The sequence below is a fragment of the Oncorhynchus gorbuscha genome, linkage group LG18 (genome assembly GCF_021184085.1).
Source record: "Oncorhynchus gorbuscha isolate QuinsamMale2020 ecotype Even-year linkage group LG18, OgorEven_v1.0, whole genome shotgun sequence".
NCBI classification, from domain to species: domain Eukaryota; kingdom Metazoa; phylum Chordata; class Actinopteri; order Salmoniformes; family Salmonidae; genus Oncorhynchus; species Oncorhynchus gorbuscha.
In genome coordinates, this window is record NC_060190.1 from 77,185,659 (window position 1) to 77,205,532 (window position 19,874).

General features: G+C 46.3%; 1 protein-coding gene across 9 annotated transcripts in view; it reads left to right on the plus strand.

The window, feature by feature from the left end:
- Positions 1-19,874, plus strand: part of LOC124004047 (dedicator of cytokinesis protein 3-like) — a 465,878-nt gene that overhangs the window by 422,789 nt on the left and 23,215 nt on the right. For all 9 annotated transcript variants that reach the window (XM_046312789.1, XM_046312790.1, XM_046312794.1 and 6 more), the window contains 9 exons: positions 3,678-3,931; positions 5,694-5,873; positions 7,549-7,632; positions 7,745-7,858; positions 9,466-9,584; positions 10,137-10,272; positions 13,476-13,557; positions 13,797-13,912; positions 14,572-14,659. In XM_046312789.1, the coding sequence (XP_046168745.1) occupies positions 3,678-3,931; positions 5,694-5,873; positions 7,549-7,632; positions 7,745-7,858; positions 9,466-9,584; positions 10,137-10,272; positions 13,476-13,557; positions 13,797-13,912; positions 14,572-14,659 (1,173 nt within the window). The remainder of the gene's footprint in view (positions 1-3,677; positions 3,932-5,693; positions 5,874-7,548; positions 7,633-7,744; positions 7,859-9,465; positions 9,585-10,136; positions 10,273-13,475; positions 13,558-13,796; positions 13,913-14,571; positions 14,660-19,874) is intronic.

Consider the following 19,874-nt stretch of genomic DNA (forward strand, 5'->3'; position numbering starts at 1 on the left):
GCTTCCATCACGTGGACTGGGACAATTGCGTCAGATGGGAATATTGACGAACACGCTGATTCGGTGTAGTTCATTAGAACGTGCGTCGAAGATGTCGTTCCCATAGCAAAGATAAAAACATTCCCTAACCAGAAACCGTGGATTGATGGCAGCATTCGCGTGAAACTGAAAGCGCGAACCACTGCTTTTAATCAGGGCAAGGTGTCTGGCAACATGACTGAATACAAACAGTGCAGCTATTCCCTCCGTAAGGCTATTAAACAAGCTACGCCAGTACAGAGACAAAGTGGAATCTCAATTCAATGGCTCAGACACAAGAGGCATGTGGCAGGGTCTACAGTCAATCACGGACTACAAGATGAAATCCAGCCCAGTCACGGACCAGGATGTCTTGCTCCCAGGCAGACTAAATCTTTGAGGACAATACAGTGCCACTGACACGGCCTGCAACGGAAACATGCGGTCTCTCCTTCACTGCAGCCGAGGTGAGTAAGACATTTAAACGTGTTAACCCTCGCAAGGCTGCAGGCCCAGACGGCATCCCCAGCCGCGCCCTCAGAGCATGACCAGCTGGCCGGTGTGTTTACGGACATATTCAATCAATCCCTATACCAGTCTGCTGTTCCCACATGCTTCAAGAGGGCCACCATTGTTCCTGTTCCCAAGAAAGCTAAGGTAACTGAGCTAAACGACTACCGCCCCGTAGCACTCACTTCCGTCATCATGAAGTGCTTTGAGAGACTAGTCAAGGACCATATCACCTCCACCCTACCTGACACCCTAGACCCACTCCAATTTGCTTACCGCCCAAATAGGTCCACAGACGATGCAATCTCAACCACACTGCACACTGCCCTAACCCACCTGGACAAGAGGAATACCTATGTGAGAAGCGCGTTCATCGACTACAGCTCGGCATTCAACACCATAGTACCCTCCAGCTCGTCATCAAGCTCGAGACCCTGGGTCTCGACCCCGCCCCTGTGCAACTGGGTACTGGACTTCCTGACGGGCCGCCCCAGGTGGTGAGGGTAGGCAACAACATCTCCTCCCCGCTGATCCTCAACACGGGGGCCCCACAAGGGTGCGTTCTGAGCCCTCTCCTGTACTCCCTGTTCACCCACGACTGCGTGGCCACGCACGCCTCCAACTCAATCATCAAGTTTGCGGAGACACAACAGTGGTAGGCTTGATTGCCTACAGGGAGGAGGTGAGGGCCCTCGGAGTGTGGTGTCAGGAAAATAACCTCACACTCAACGTCAACAAAACTAAGGAGATGATTGTGGACTTCAGGAAACAGCAGAGGGAACACCCCCTATCCACATCGATGGAACAGTAGTGGAGAGGGTAGCTAGTTTTAAGTTCCTCGGCATACACATCACAGACAAACTGAATTGGTCCACTCACACTGACAGCGTCGTGAAGAAGGCGCAGCAGCGCCTATTCAACCTCAGGAGGCTGAAGAAATTCGGCTTGTCACCAAAAGCACTCACAAACTTCTACAGATGCACAATCGAGAGCATCATGGCGGGCTGTATCACCGCCTGGTACGGCAACTGCTCCGCCCTCAACCGTAAGGCTCTCCAGAGGGTAGTGAGGACTGCACAACGCATCACCGGGGGCAAACTACCTGCCCTCCAGGACACCTACACCACCCGTTGTTACAGGAAGGCCATAAAGATCATCAAGGACATCAACCAGAACCACTGCCTGTTCACCCCGCTATCATCCAGAAGGCGAGGTCAGTACAGGTGCATCAAAGCTGGGACCGAGAGACTGAAAAACAGCTTCTATCTCAAGGCCATCAGACTGTTAAACAGCCACCACTAACACTGAGTGGCTGCTGCCAACACACTGTCATTGACACTGACCCAACTCCAGCCATTTTAATAATGGGAATTGATGGGAAATGATGTAAATATATCACTAGCCACTTTAAACAATGCTACCTTATATAATGTTACTTACCCTACATTATTCATCTCATATGCATATGTATATACTGTACTCTACATCATCGACTGCATCCTTATGTAACACATGTATCACTAGCCACTTTAACTATGCCACTTTGTTTACTTTGTCTACACACTCATCTCATATGTATATACTGTACTCGATACCATCTACTGTATGCTGCTCTGTACCATCACTCATTCATATATCCTTATGTACATGTTCCTTATCCCCTTACACTGTGTATAAGACAGTAGTTTTGGAATTGTTAGTTAGATTACTTGTTGGTTATCACTGCATTGTCGGAACTAGAAGCACAAGCATTTCGCTACACTCGCATTAACATCTGCTAACCATGTGTATGTGACAAATAACATTTGATTTGATTTGTGTGTGTGTGTGTGTGTGTGTGTGTGTGTGTGTGTGTGTGTGTGTGTGTGTGTGTGTGTGTGTGTGTGTGTGTGTGTGTGTGTGTGTGTGTGTGTGTGTGTGTGTGTGTGTGTGTGTGTGTGTGTGTGTGTGTGTGTGCACTGAGGAACACCTTCCTAATATTGAGTTGCACCCCCCTTTTTTGTCCTCAGAACAGCCTCAATTCGTCGGGGCAGGAACTCTACAAGGTGTCGAAAGCGTTCCCCAGGGATGCTGGCCCAAGTTGACTCCAATGATTCCCACAGTTGTGTCAAGATGGCTGAATGTCCTTTGGGTGGTGGACCATTCTTGATACACGCGGGAAACTGTTGAGCGTGATAAACCCAGTGGCGTTGCAGTTCTTGACACAAACCGGTGTGCCTGGTGCCTACTACCATAGTAGCCTGGTGCCTACTACCATAGTAGCCTGGTGCCTACTACCATAGTAGCCTGGTGCCTACTACCATAGTAGCCTGGTGCCTACTACCATAGTAGCCTGGTGCCTACTACCATAGTAGCCTGGTGCCTACTACCATAGTAGCCTGGTGCCTACACCATAGTAGCCTGGTACCTACTACCATAGTAGCCTGGTGCCTACTACCATAGTAGCCTGGTACCTACTACCATAGTAGCCTTGTGCCTACTACCATAGTAGCCTGGTGCCTACTACCATAGTAGCCTGGTGCCTACTACCATAGTAGCCTGGTGCCTACTACCATAGTAGCCTGGTGCCTACTACCATAGTAGCCTGGTGCCTACTACCATAGTAGCCTGGTGCCTACTACCATAGTAGCCTGGTGCCTACTACCATAGTAACCTGGTACCTACTACCATAGTAGCCTTGTGCCTACTACCATAGTAGCCTGGTGCCTACTACCATAGTAGCCTGGTACCTACTACCATAGTAGCCTTGTGCCTACTACCATAGTAGCCTGGTGCCTACTACCATACCCCGTTTAAAGGCAGTTGTCTTGTCCATTCACCCTCTGAATGGCACGCATACACAATACTTACACAATCCATGTCTCAATTGTCTCAAGGGTTAAAAGTCCTTCTTTAACCCTGTCTCCTCTCCTTCATCTACACTGATTGAAGTGGATTTGACAAGTGACATCAATAAGGGATCATAGCTTTCACCTGGATTCACCTGGACTCTATGCTTGGCCAGGTTTTCTTAATGTGTTGTACACTTGGTGTATATGTATGTGTGTGTGTGGTGGAGTGGTGTATCATACTTGCTCACATGTATGTGTATTCCAAATGGAAAACACACTCCCACCCAGGCATCTTTTCCTTGACGCGGTACCTCTCAGACCTGCAGATCTATGCGGTGACGCCGGTTCCGGAGAATGTCAAAATTCTCCAAATGGACCGCGTTCCAGACCGCATCAAGAGCTTCTACCGTGTCAACAACGTGCGCCGCTTTCGATACGACCGGCCCTTCCACAAAGGATCCAAAGACCGAGAGAACGAGTTCAAGAGCTTGTGGATCGAGAGGACTACGCTGATCCTCACACATCCTCTTCCTGGTATCTCCCGCTGGTTTGAGGTGGAGAAGAGAGAGCTGGTGAGTGACACTACATAGCCGTGACAGTAATACTGTAGCTCAGTTGGTAGCGTATGGTGGGTTCCATTCCCCGGAACACCCATGTGTAAAATGCATGTCGTTTTTGGATTAGAGTTTCTGTGAAATGGCTGATATTATTATTATTATTAGACCTGTGTTGGTGCTTTGGTACTGCAGATGGAAAAAAGTGTTACATCTGTCTGTGATGAGGATGTAATGTAGCGTGCATGAGAGCATCAGCTGTTCCCGGGACGACGAAGGCTAAATTACTTCTATGCTCGCTTAGAGGCAAGTAACACTGAAACATGCATGAGAGCCTCAGCTGTTCTGGATGACTGTGTGATCATGCTCTCCGCAGCCGATGTGATGAGCAGGACCTTTAAACAGGTCAACATTCACAAAGCCGCAGGGCCAAACGGATTACGAGGTTGTGAACTCAGAGCATGCGCGGACCAACTGTCAAGTGTCTTCACTAACATTTTCAACCTCTCCCTGACCGAGTCTGTAGTACCTACATGTTTCAAGCAGACAACCATAGTCCCTGTGCCCAAGAGTGCGAAGGTAACCTGCCTAAATGACTACCGCACCGTAGCGCTCACGTCAGTAGCCATGAAGTTTTTGAAAGGCTGGTCATGGCTCACATCAACACAATCATCCTGGAAAAGCTAGACCCTCTCCAATTGGCATACTGTCCCAACAGATCCACAGATGACGCAATCTCAATCACACTCCACACTGCCCTTTCCCACCTGGACAAAAGGAACAACTTTGTGAAAATGCTGTTCATTGACTACAGCTCAGCATTCAACACCAGAGTGCCCTCAAAGCTCATCACTAAGGACCCTGGGACACCTCCCTCTGCAACTGGATCCTGGACTTCCTGACGGGCTGCCCCCAGGTGGTGAGGGTAGGTAGCAACACATCCGCCAAGCTGATCCTTAACCCGGGGGTCCTTCAGGGATGCGTGCTCAGTCCCCTCCTGTACTCCCTGTTCACCCACAACTGCATGGTCAAGCACAACTCCAACACCATCATTGACCTTGCAGACGACACAGTTGTTTTCCTGATCCCTGACAACGACGAGACAGCTGATGACACAACAGTGGTAGGCCTGACCACCGACAACTATGAGACGTTCTATAGGGAGGAGGTCAGAGACCTGGCCATGTGGTGCCAAGACAACAACCTCTCCCTCAATGTGAGGAAGTCAAAGGAGATGATCGTGGACTACAGGAAAAGGAGACTCCAGTCATCGAAGTCGTGGACTGTTCTCTCTGCTGCTGCACGGCAAGCAGTACCAGAGCCCCAAGTCAAGGACCAAATGGGCTCCTTAACAGCTTCTACCACCAAGTCATGAGACTGCTGAAGAATTAATCAAATGGCCACCAGGACTATTTACATTGACCCCCCTTTGTTTTTACACTGCTGCTACTCGCTGTTTATTATCCATGAATAGTAACTTTACCCCCACCTACATGTACAAATGACCTCGACTAACCTGTATCCCAACACAATGACTCGATATATAGCCTCGTTATTGTTATTGTCATTTTGTGTTACTTTTGATTTTATTTTTATTACTTTAGTTAATTTAGTAAATATTTGATTAACTTGAACTTGTGCTACATTTTTGGTTAAGGGTAAGTCAGGATTTATTTTGTATTCGGAGAATGTGACAAATAAAATGTGGAAGTCAGTCCTCTGCTTCCTGTTCCTCCTCCTCAGGTCCTGTTACAGTACTTCTGTTGTGTGTGTTGTCTAGGTGGAGGTGAGTCCTCTGGAGAATGCCATCTACGTGGTGGAGAACAAGAACCATGAACTGCGGACCCTGATCAGCCAGTACCAACACAAGCAGCTCCATGGCAACATCAACCTGCTGTCCATGTGTCTCAATGGGGTCATTGATGCTGCCGTCAACGGGGGCATCGCCAGATACCAGGAGGTTGGTGCCACCATAGAACCAGGGGAGAGTCCTCAATAAGAGTGAATTTCATAAAAATAGTCCAATATTTAAAAATGTTACCTTTTTAGATAAAACTTTACTAAATATATTCACGTCACCAAATAATTTATTAAAACACATTTTTTGTCAATGAAGGTCTACAGTAGCCTCAACAGCACTCTGTAGGATAGCACCATGGTGTAGCCGGAGGACAGCTATCCTCCATCCTCCTCTGGTTACATTGACTTCAATACACAACCTAGGAGGTTCATGGTGCTCACCCCCTTCCATAGACATACACAGTAATTATGACAACTTCCAGAGGACGTCTTCCAACCTATCAGAGCTCTTGCAGCATGAACTGACATGTTGTTCACCCAATCAAATTAATCTAGTACTGAAAGTATAAGCTACAGCTAGCTAGCACTGCAGTGCATAAAATATGGTGAGTAGTTGACTCAGAGAGAGAGATAGAGAGTAGTTGATCAGTTTTTAACAAATTCATTTCTTCCAAAATTAAGGAGGAGAGAGACCTATATTTGGTTGTATTTTTTAACTTTCCCTTTCACTTAGCTGGCAAATGCTGCTAGCTAGTTTGCCTAACCAGCACAAATTGAGTGTGATGCTATGTTAGCTAGCTGGCTATGGCTATCCAACACTGGAACTCTTCCAAGTTGGGTTTTATTAATTTATTGCCACTGAGGCCCGTCGGTGTAACTGCTAAACTGCTTGCTGCTGACTGTACACTGTACTGCGTGATTGTAGCGGGTTTACTAATGTATTAGTTCTAGAAACTATGTTCACTATGATGTTAATACGATGACAACGATGTAGGCTTGGTGTAGCAGTTAGCAGTTATGATATGAAGGTTTGTCTTGGAAAGGTTTATTCGTCTGGTCGCAGACCGCTGATGCACTGAAGTCCACAAGCAAAGGGAAAAGGTGCGAGGACATCGTGCAGATGTGAGAAGGAATACAACGACCAAGGGATCATGCTTTTTTACGTGGTTTCTATGAAAGTGAACTGTGTGTGCGTGTGATCAGGGATGTATTAATTTAGCCGATTCTGTAAAAAAAAAATAATAATCTTAAACTGAAACAATTGGGATAAACATAACTGAATTTGTTCAATAAAAAACTCTGTCTTTTCAAATGCAGACACATTTTGTCCTAAACCTGAAGAGTGGAGGGAAGCATGTAGATGATGAACAGCAGGGGTCCCAGGACTAAACCTTGAGGCATGCCTTGGTTGACAGGGGCTGGGGTGGATGAACAGCAGGGGTCCCAGGGCTAAACCTTGAGGCATGCCTTGGTTGACAGGGGCTGGGGTGGATGAACAGCAGGGGTCCCAGGGGGTGCCCAGGGGCAGGATGAACAGCAGGGGTCCCAGGGCTAAACCATGAGGCATGCCTTGGTTGACAGGGGCTGGGGTGGATGAACAGCAGGGGTCCCAGGACTAAACCTTGAGGCATGCCTTGGTTGACAGGGGCTGGGGTGGATGAACAGCAGGGGTCCCAGGGCTAAACTTTGAGGCATGCCTTGGTTGATAGGGGCTGGAGTCTCTGAGGAACACACAACTCTTGCTCGTTTTAGAATATACTTTCGGGGGTATTTTCTTTGATATACCGTCCCCTTACATCCCGTATGTCTGTCTGTCTTGTCTCTCTCTCAACCAGGCGTTCTTTGATAAGGAGTACATCAGCAGCCACCCAGAAGACACAGAGAAGATCACTGCCCTCAAAGACCTCATGCAGGAACAGGTACAGTCTTGGTCTCTTTGTATCTTATCTGTCTGTATCTTAATGTTGAGATCAAATTAAAATGTGGCAATAAACTGAAACTCACTGAAGTTGTTGCTGTCTGCTGTTGTAGGTTTACATCCTGGGGGCGGGGCTTGCGGTCCACGACAAGCTGGTGCACCCTGAAATGCGTCCCCTGCACAAGAAGCTGATAGATCAGTTCCAGATGATGAGGAGCAGTCTCTATGTGAGTGACTTTTTCAGCAGTCTCTATGTCAGTGGCTTTTTTCAGCAGTCTCTATGTCAGTGGCTTTTTTCAGCAGTCTCTAAGTGAATGGCTTATTTTTCAGCAGTCTCTCAATATGTGTCCTTTGAGCCTTATCCACTTCTGTCTGGTGAAGTTGTTTCTAGAAGTATCTTCAGTCAGATATTCAATCATACACATAAATCTCCAGAGAGCGTTTTCCGCACTACTTGCCGGATGGAGGGATGCTGACAAGTTCCACAGACATGTGACTAACAGAAATGGAATAATGTGTCCCTGAACAAAGGGCGGGGTTAAAATCAAAAGTAACAGTCAGTATCTGGTGTGGCCACCAGCTGCATTAAGTACTGCAGTGCATCTCCTCCTCATGGACTGCACCGGATTTGCCAGTTCTTGCTGTGAGATGTTACCCCACTCTTCCACCAAGGCACCTTCAAGTTCCCCAGACATTTTGGGGGGGAATGTCCCTAGCCCTCACCCTCCGATCCAACAGGTCCCAGATGTGCTCAATGGTATTGAGATCACGGCTCTTCGCTGACCATGGCAGAACACTGACATTCCTGTCTTGCAGGAAATCACGCACAGAATGAGCAGTATGGCTGGTAGCATTGTCATGCTGGAGGGTCATGTCAGGATGAGCCTGCAGGAAGGGTACCACATGAGGGAGGAAGATTTCTTCCCTGTAACGCACAGCGTTGAGATTGCCTGCAATGACAACAAGCTCAGTCCGATGATTCTGTGACGCATCGCCCCAGACCATGACGGACCCTCCACCTCCAAATTGATCCCGCTCCAGAGTACAGGCGTCGGTGTAACGCTCATTCCTTCAACGATAAAAGCGAATCCGACCATCACCCCTGGTGAGACAAAACCGCAACTCATCAGTGAAGTCCTGTCTCATCAGCCAGTCCTGTCTGGTCCAACGACGGTGGGTTTGTGTCCATAGGCGACATTGTTGCTGGTGATGTCTTACAACAGCCTACAAGCCCTCAGTCCAACCTCTCAGCCTATTGCGGACAGTCTGAGCACTGATGGAAGGATTGTGCATTCCTGGTGTAACTCTGGCAGTTGTTGTTGCCATCCTGTACCTGTCCCGCAGGTATCATGTTCGGATGTACCGATCCTGTGCAGGTGTTATTACACGTGGTCTGCCACTGTGAGGACGATCAGCTGTCCGTCCTGTCTCCCTGTAGCGCTGTCTTAGGCATCTCACAGTACAGACATTGCAATTTATTGCCCTAGCCACATCTTTATGCCTCCTTGCAGCATGCCTAAGACACGTTCTCGCAGATGAGCAGGGACACTGGAAATCTTTATTTTGGTGTTTTTCAGAATCAGTAGAAAGGCCTCTTTAGTGTCCTAAGTTTTCATAAATGTGACCTTAATTGCCTACCGTCTGTAAGCTGTTAGTGTCTTAACGACCGTTGTTCCACAGGTGCATGTTCATTAATTGTTTATGGTTCATTGAACAAGCATGGGAAACAGTGTTTAAACCCTTTACAATGAAGTTATTTGGATTTTTACGAATTATCTTTGAAAGACGGGGTCCTGAAAAAGGGACGTTTATTTAGTGCTTTCTCTCTCTACAGGGTCTGCCGGGACTGGACAAGCTGAGTCCTGCCTGTTCTAGTGTCAGCACCACAAGAGGCATCCTGGCTACGCCCAGCCCCATGAGCCCTGACAGCTTCAAACTCATTCACAGGCACAGGTGAGGCATAAACACAGAGATATGGTCACACACACACAGGGATATGGTCACACACACACACACACAGATATGGTCACACACACACACAGAGATATGGTCACACACACACACAGATATGGTCACACACACACACGGAGATATGGTCACACACACGCAGGCATGCATACAATTCCCTTCCTCTACCACAGGTGATTTCAGTGCTCTCATGAGTCACGGCACAAATTTTCCTTCCCTCCCTCCCACCCCTCCCCGAACCTTCTCTCCCTCCAACCCCTCCCTCCCTCCCACCCCTCTCCAACCTTTCCTCCCTCCCTCCCTCCTCCCTCCCTCCCTCCCTCCAACCCATCCCCAACCTTTCCTCCCTCCCTCCCACCCCTCTCCAACCTTTTCTCCCTCCCTCCCTCCCTCCCTCCCTCCAACCCATCCCCAACCTTTCCTCACCCCTCTCTCCACCCCTCACTCCCCCCTCCACAACCCTCCCTCTCCATTCTCCTGCTCCTCTCTCTCCTCTCTCTCCCTCTCTCTCTCTCTCTCTCTCTCTCTCTCCTCCAGTCCACTGAATCTGCTGGGGTCTATCCGCCAGTCGTCCTCCTCACTGTCCTCTCACACCTCCAGCGAGACGGGTAACCTGGTGATCCTGACGGACAGCGTGGTGATGGAACACCCCGAGGACGTCTACCGTATGCAGGTATGTCTCTACGCCAGGGCAGTGCCTGCTGTACCCGCTGTACCCACCTCACTGTACCGTACCCACTGTACCCACCTCACTGTACCCACCTCAATGTACCATACCCACGGTATCCACCTCACTGTACCGTACCCACTGTACCCACCTCACTGTACCGTACCCACTGTACCCACCTCACTGTACCGTACCCACTGTACCCACCTCACTGTACCGTACCCGCTGTACCCACCTCACTGTACCGTACCCACTGTACCCACCTCACTGTACCGTAACCACTGTACCCACCTCACTGTACCCACCTCAATGTACCATACCCACTGTATCCACCTCACTGTACTGTACCCACCTCACTGTACCGTACCCACTGTACCCACCTCACTGTACCGTACCCACTGTACCCACCTCACTGTACCGTACCCTCTGTACCCACCTCACTGTACCGTACCCACTGTACCCACCTCACTGTACCGTACCCGCTGTACTCACCTCACTGTACCGTATCCACTGTACCCACCTCACTGTACCGTATCCACTGTACCCACCTCACTGTACCGTATCCACTGTACCCACCTCACTGTACCGTACCCGCTGTACCCACCTCACTGTACCGTACCCACCTCACTGTACCGTACCCACTGTACCCACCTCACTGTACCGTATCCACTGTACCCACCTCACTGTACCGTACCCGCTGTACCCACCTCACTGTACCATACCCACCTCACTGTACCGTACCCGCTGTACCCACCTCACTGTACCGTATCCACTGTACCCACCTCACTGTACCGTACCCGCTGTACCCACCTCACTGTACCGTACCCACCTCACTGTGCCGTACCCACTGTACCCACCTCACTGTACCGTATCCACTGTACCCACCTCACTGTACCGTACCCGCTGTACCCACCTCACTGTACCGTACCCACCTCACTGTACCGTATCCGCTGTACCCACCTCACTGTACCATATCCACTGTACCCACCTCACTGTACCGTATCCACTGTACCCACCTCACTGTACCGTACCCACTGTACCCACCTCACTGTACCGTATCCACTGTACCCACCTCACTGTACCGTACCCGCTGTACTCACCTCACTGTACCCACCTCACTGTACCGTACCCACCTCACTGTACTGTACCCACCTCACTACCCACCTCACTGTACCCACCTCACTGTACCCACCTCACTGTACTGTACCCACCTCACTGTACCCACTGTACCCACCTCACTGTACTGTACCCACCTCACTGTACTGTACCCACTGTACCCACCTCACTGTACTGTACCCACTGTACCCACCTCACTGTACTGTACCCACCTCACTGTACTGTACCCACCTCACTGTACTGTACCCACTGTACCCACCTCACTGTACTGTACCCACTGTACCCACCTCACTGTACCGTACCCATCTCACTGTACTGTACCCGCTGTACCCACCTCACTGTACCCACCTCACTGTACTGTACCCACTGTACCCACCTCACTGTACTGTACCCACTGTACCCACCTCACTGTACTGTACCCACTGTACCCACCTCACTGTACTGTACCCACTGTACCCACCTCACTGTACCGTACCCACTGTACCCACCTCACTGTACCGTACCCGCTGTACTCACCTCACTGTACCGTATCCCCTGTACCCACCTCACGGTACTGTACCCACCTCACTGTACTGTACCCACCTCACTGTACTGTACCCACTGTACCCACCTCACTGTACTGTACCCACTGTACCCACCTCACTGTACTGTACCCACTGTACCCACCTCACTGTACTGTACCCACTGTACCCACCTCACTGTACTGTACCCACTGTACCCACCTCACTGTACTGTACCCACTGTACCCACGTCACTGTACTGTATCCACTGTACCCACCTCACTGTACTGTACCCACTGTACCCACCTCACTGTACTGTATCCTCTGTACCCACCTCACTGTACTGTACCCACTGTACCCACCTCACGGTACTGTACCCACTGTACCCACCTCACTGTACTGTACCCACTGTACCCACCTCACAGTACTGTACCCACCTCACTGTACTGTACCCACCTCACTGTACTGTACCCACTGTACCCACCTCACTGTACTGTACCCACCTCACTGTACTCTACCCACTGTACCCACCTCACTGTACTGTACCCACTGTACCCACCTCACTGTACTGTATCCACTGTACCCACCTCACTGTACCTGTAAACTCCTTCGCATGATGGATAATAAAGTTATTTTATAATTCTTATTCCCACAGAAGACTCTGCCCAATGAAATACAGTTAACTATCTGCTAAGTAAGGGCCAGATGCTAAATTAGACCTGCATGGGGAACACAGAAAGTCTATGGTCCTAAATGACTACAGGTGAAGCTGATAAAGTTGCTAAAACCACAATGACTCTGCATTGGTTGGATGATCCTTTACTTCTATTTAACAGACGAGAGATTATTTCTGGAATAAAGTAAACCATTTGTTTTCTGGCCCATTTAATGTAAATAATCTGGTTTCTGTCTCATTTTACTGTAAATAATCTGTTTTTTGAATAATTTACTGTAAATAATCTGGTTTCTGTCTCATTTTACTGTAAATAATCTGGTTTATGGCTCATTTACTGTAAATAATCTGGTTTCTGTCTCATTTACTGTAAATAATCTGGTTTTTGGCTCATTTACTGTAAATAATCTGGTTTATGGCTCATTTACTGTAAATGATCTGTTTTATGTCTGGTTTATGGCTCATTTACTGTAAATAATCTGTTTTATGTCTCATTTACTGTAAATAATCTGGTTTATGGCTCATTTACTGTAGATAATCTGGTTTATGGCTCATTTACTGTAAATATTCTGGTTTCTGGCTCATTTATTGTAAATAATCTGGTTTCTGTCTCATTTTACTGTAAATAATCTGGTTTCTGGCTCATTTACTTTAAATAATCTGGTTTTTGGATAATTTACTGTAAATAATCTGGTTTCTGGCTCATTTACTGTAAATAATCTGCTTTTTGGATCATTTACTGTAAATAATCTGGTTTATGGATCATTTACTGTAGATCATCTGGTTTATGGCTCATTTACTGTAAATATTCTGGTTTCTGGCTCATTTACTGTAAATAATCTGGTTCATGGCTCATTTACTGTAAATAATCTGGTTTCTGGCTCATTTACTGTAAGTATATTTTCTCTTTCTTGTCTCAGCCCAGTCCTTCATCCTCCAGTCTGAGCTCCACCCACTCAGCCCCCTCCCAGATGATGAACTCTGCCCCCAACAGTATCAGAGGTAGGTTGTCTACTGTAGTCAGATCATACTAGCAATGGGTTCAAACCCCTACAATGTGTGGCTAGTTTCGATGCTCTGATCTCTGTCTAGTTGTGATGTTCTGTTCCTCTCTTGTCTCATCTCAGTATCTCTGTCTCCTCTCAGTATCTCTGTCTAGTTGTGATGCTGTGTTCCTCTCTGTCTCCTCTCAGTATCTTTGTCTAATTTCGATTCTCTGTGTCCTCTGCCCTCTGTGGTAGGCTCCCCGTCGCTGCCAGAAAAATACAGACACAACCGTGAGATGTTGATGCTGCTGCCTCTGCACCGTGAGAGACCCAGCTCCGCTATGTACCCCAACATCACTGAAAACGGACAGGTACAGCTACTGTTGTCTTGGCCCACGCTTGTCCGCTTAGCTTCAATCTCTATCTTCTCTGGGCCCTTATCCACAAAGAATCTCAGAGTATTAGTGCTGATCTAGGATCAGTTCCCCCCTTTGTTTTCCTTTTTAGATCATAATCAGTATGATTATATGGGCAGATCCTAGGTCAGTACTCCTTGTACTCTGCTTCAATCACTATCTCTTTAGATCTTCCTATTGGAATGTAGTACTTCCTGGTACTGCCAGAGTAGGATGACCCTTATCTCTGGGTCTGGTACCTCTCCTTATGTTCTTCCTGTTCCTGCTTGCTTTCTTTAGGCCAGGTAATTGGGGGTGGCAGGGTAGCCTAGTGGTTAGAGAGTTGGACTAGTAACCGGAAGGTTGAAAGTTCAAACCCCCGAGCCGACCTTCTGCCCCTGAACAGGCAGTTAACCCACTGTTCCTAGGCTGTTATTGAAAATAAGAATTTGTTCTTAACTGACTTGCCTGGTTAAATAAAGGTTAAATTAAAAATTAAATTTAAAAATTAAAATTGTAAAAAAAAAAAAAAACTCTTTGTGACAACTGCTGATGCAAAAACAAAAAAAAGGTCTTTATAAATACCTTTTGATTTGGTTCATTGATTGGTTGATGTGTCTTTTCTGTGTCTCCAGCCAACTAACTTCCAGCGAGCGTTGTTCCATCAGGTGATTGGTCCGTGCAAGCCCTGTAGCGACCCGAACCTGTCCGTAGCGGAGAAAGGTACTGTTGTCCTGCCTGTCCTCAGCTTATTGCCCTTCAGTCTGTCCTTGAGTCTGTTGCGTTAGACTTACAGAACTTGGCCCATATACAATGCCTTGCGAAAGTATTCGGCCCCCTTGAACTTTGCGACCTTTTGCCACATTTCAGGCTTCAAACATAAAGATATAAAACTGTATTTTTTTAGAAGAATCAACAACAAGTGGGACAGAATCATGAAGTGGAACGACATTTATTGGATATTTCAAACTTTTTTAACAAATCAAAAACTAAAAAATTGGGCGCGCAAAATTATTCAGCCCCTTTACTTTCAGTGCAGCAAACTCTCTCCAGAAGTTCAGTGAGGATCTCTGAATGATCCAATGTTGACCTAAAAGACTAATGATGATAAATACAATCCACCTGTGTGTAATCAAGTCTCCGTATAAATGCACCTGCACTGTGATAGTCTCAGAGGTCCGTTAAAAGCGCAGAGAGCATCATGAAGAACAAGGAACACAGCAGGCAGGTCCGAGATACTCTTGTGAAGAAGTTTAAAGCCAGATTTGGATACCAAAAGACTTCCCCAGCTTTAAACATCCCAAGGAGCACTGTGCAAGCGATAATATTGAAATGGAAGGAATATCAGACCACTGCAAATCTACCAAGACCTGGCCGTCCCTCTAAACTTTCAGCTCATACAAGGAGAAGACTAATCAGAGATGCAGCCAAGAGGCCCATGATCACTCTGGATGAAATGCAGAGATCTACAGCTGAGGTGGGAGACTCTGTCCATAGGACAACAATCAGTCGTATATTGCACAAATCTGGCCTTTATGGAAGAGTGGCAAGAAGAAAGCCATTTCTTAAAGATATCCATAAAAAGTGTTGTTTAAAGTTTGCCACAAGCCACCTGGGAGACACACCAAACATGTGGAAGAAGGTGCTCTGGTCAGATGAAACCAAAATTGAACTTTTTGGCAATAATGCAAAACGTTATGTTTGGCGTAAAAGCAACACAGCTCATCACCCTGAACACAACATCCCCACTGTCAAACATGGTGGTGGCAGCATCATGGTTTGGGCCTGCTTTTCTTCAGCAGGGACAGGGAAGATGGTTAAAATTGATGGGAAGAAGGATGGAGCCAAATACAGGACCATTCTGGAAGAAAACCTGATGGAGTCTGCAAAAGACCTGAGACTGGGATGGAGATTTGTCTTCCAACAAGACAATGATCCAAAACATAAAGCAAAATCTACAATGGAATGGTTCAAAAATAAACATATCCAGGTGTTAGAATGGCCAAGTCAAAGTCCAGACCTGAATCCAATCGAGAATCTGTGGAAAGAACTGAAAACTGCTGTTCACAAATGCTCTCCATCCAACCTCACTGAGCTCGAGCTGTTTTGCAAGGAGGAATGGGAAAAAATGTCAGTCTCTCGATGAGCAAAACTGATAGAGACATACCCCAAGCGACTTACAGCTGTAATCGCAGCAAAAGGTGGCGCTACAAAGTATTAACTTAAGGAGGCTGAATAATTTTGCATGCCCAATTTTTCAGTTTTTGATTTGTTAAAAAAGTTTGAAATATCCAATAAATGTCGTTCCACTTCATGATTGTGTCCTACTTGTTGTTGATTCTTCACAAAAAAAATACAGTTTTATATCTTTATGTTTGAAGCCTGAAATGTGGCAAAAGGTCGCAAAGTTCAAGGGGGCCGAATACTTTCGCAAGGCACTGTATATATAAAAGGGACATCGCTGCGTACGTCTGATGATAGTCTGTAAGTAGTTTTGTTGCTGCGTTGACTAAAAGTAGAAATTCATGAGTGCAGACATTCTGGCAGTCTGTCTGTCTGTAATCCTTCATCACACACCTTCCATCTCTTCTGTCTGTAATCCTTCATCACACACCTTCCATCTCTTCTGTCTATAATCCTTCATCACACACCTTCCATCTCTTCTGTCTGTAATCCTTCATCACACACCTTCCATCTCTTCTGTCTGTAATCCTTCATCACACACCTTCCATCTCTTCTGTCTGTAATCCTTCATCACACACCTTCCATCTCTTCTGTCTATAATCCTTCATCACACACCTTCCATCTCTTCTGTCTGTAATACTTCATCACACACCTTCCATCTCTTCTGTCTGTAATCCTTCATCACACACCTTCCATCTCTTCTGTCTATAATCCTTCATCACACACCTTCCATCTCTTCTGTCTATAATCCTTCATCACATACCTTCCATCTCTTCTGTCTGTAATCCTTCATCACACACCTTCCATCTCTTCTGTCTATAATCCTTCATCACACACCTTCCATCTCTTCTGTCTGTAATCCTTCATCACACACCTTCCATCTCTTCTGTCTGTAATCCTTCATCACACACCTTCCATCTCTTCTGCTCTATAATCCTTCATCACACACCTTCCATCTCTTCTGTCTGTAATCCTTCATCACACACCTTCCATCTCTTCTGTCTATAATCCTTCATCACACACCTTCCATCTCTTCTGTCTGTAATCCTTCATCACATACCTTCCATCTCTTCTGTCTGTAATCCTTCATCACACACCTTCCATCTCTTCTGTCTATAATCCTTCATCACACACCTTCCATCTCTTCTGTCTGTAATCCTTCATCACACACCTTCCATCTCTTCTGTCTGTAATCCTTCATCACATACCTTCCATCTCTTCTGTCTGTAATCCTTCATCACACACCTTCCATCTCCTCTGCTGTCTGTAATCCTTCATCACACACCTTCCATCTCTTATGTCTGTAATCCTTCATCACACACCTTCCGTCTCCTCTGTCAGTCTGTCTATAATCCTTCATCACACACCTTCCATCTCTTCTGTCTGTAATCCTTCATCACACACCTTCCATCTCTTCTGTCTATAATCCTTCATCACACACCTTCCATCTCTTCTGTCTGTAATCCTTCATCACACACCTTCCATCTCTTCTGTCTGTAATCCTTCATCACACACCTTCCGTCTCCTCTGCTGTCTGTAATCCTTCATCACACACCTTCCATCTCTTCTGTCTATAATCCTTCATCACACACCTTCCATCTCTTCTGTCTGTAATCCTTCATCACACACCTTCCATCTCTTCTGTCTGTAATCCTTCATCACACACCTTCCGTCTCCTCTGCTGTCTGTAATACTTCATCACATACCTTCCATCTCTTCTGTCTGTAATCCTTCATCACACACCTTCCATCTCTTCTGTCTGTAATACTTCATCACACACCTTCCATCTCTTCTGTCTGTAATCCTTCATCACACACCTTCCATCTCTTCTGTCTGTAATACTTCATCACACACCTTCCATCTCTTCTGTCTGTAATACTTCATCACACACCTTCCGTCTCCTCTGTCAGTCTGTCTAGAATCCTTCATCACACACCTTCCATCTCTTCTGTCTGTAATCCTTTATCACACACCTTCCATCTCTTCTGTCTGTAATCCTTCATCACACACCTTCCATCTCTTCTGTCTGTAATCCTTCATCACACACCTTCCGTCTCCTCTGTTGTCTGTAATACTTCATCACATACCTTCCATCTCTTCTGTCTGTAATCCTTCATCACACACCTTCCATCTCTTCTGTCTGTAATACTTCATCACACACCTTCCATCTCTTCTGTCTGTAATACTTCATCACACACCTTCCATCTCTTCTGTCTGTAATACTTCATCACACACCTTCCATCTCTTCTGTCTGTAATACTTCATCACACACCTTCCATCTCTTCTGTCTGTAATACTTCATCACACACCTTCCATCTCTTCTGTCTGTAATACTTCATCACACACCTTCCATCTCTTCTGTCTGTAATACTTCATCACACACCTTCCATCTCTTCTGTGAAAAGGACTGACTTAACAGAAACAGAGTTTATTCAAGTTCAAATCACACACAGGAAATTCCATCTCTTCTGTCTGTAATAATTAATAATAACACACCTTCCATCTCTTCTGTCTGTAATACCTTCATCACAGCATCTTCCATCTCTTCTGTCAATCACAATACTTCAAGGAATCACACGGAACACTTCCATCTCTTCTGTCTGTGGGAAGTAAAATGATTCATCACACACCTTCCGTCTAGAAAGAGGGAAAGAACTCTCTAAGTCAGTCTGTCAGGGACAAGACATGATAATAAATGACAAACATGTCAGTCTCCTCTGTCAGTCTGTCTGTAATACTTCATCACACACCTTCCATCTCTTCTGTCTGTAATACTTCATCACACACCTTCCGTCTCCTCTGTCAGTCTGTCTGTAATACTTCATCACACACCTTCCATCTCTTCTGTCAGTAATCCTTCATCCCACACCTTCCGTCTCCTCTGTCAGTCTGTCTGTAATACTTCATCACACACCTTCCGTCTCCTCTGTCAGTCTGTCTGTAATACTTCATCACACACCTTCCGTCTCCTCTGTCAGTCTGTCTGTAATACTTCATCACACACCTTCCATCTCTTCTGTCATTCTGTCTGTTTAGTTGTCTGCTTCATCTGTTGATTCAGTCAGTGGGTACAAGGCAGTTCACAGAAGCTCCTAATACTTCAGCTGGTGTAATCCACAGTATCTTCAGTCTATAGATATCCCACTGTGGATCATTTGTAGAGAAGAGTCCAGTCAGCACCAACTATGCTATGACTAAAGCCCTTTGTCAGCTCAGAGTTTATAGAAGGTGATAACCAACTCTTACTCAGAGTTTATTGGAGGTGATAACCAACTCTTATTCAGAGTTTATAGGAGGTGATAACCAACTCTAATTTAGAGTTTATAGGAGGTGGTAACCTACTCTTATTTAGAGTTTATAGGAGGTGGTAACCAACTCTAATTCAGAGTTTATAGGAGGTGATAACCAACTCTAATTCAGAGTTTATAGGAGGTGGTAACCAACTCTAATTCAGAGTTTATAGGAGGTGGTAACCAACTCTAATTCAGAGTTTATAGGAGGTGATAACCAACTCTTGAACAGAGTTTATAGGAGGTGATAACCAACTCTTATTCAGAGTTTATAGGAGGTGGTAACCAACTCTAACTCAGAGTTTATAGGAGGTGATAACCAACTCTTGAACAGAGTTTATAGGAGGTGGTAACCAACTCTAATTCAGAGTTTATTGGAGGTGATAACCAACTCTTATTCAGAGTTTATAGGAGGTGGTAACCTACTCTTGAACAGAGTTTATAGGAGGTGGTAACCAACTCTA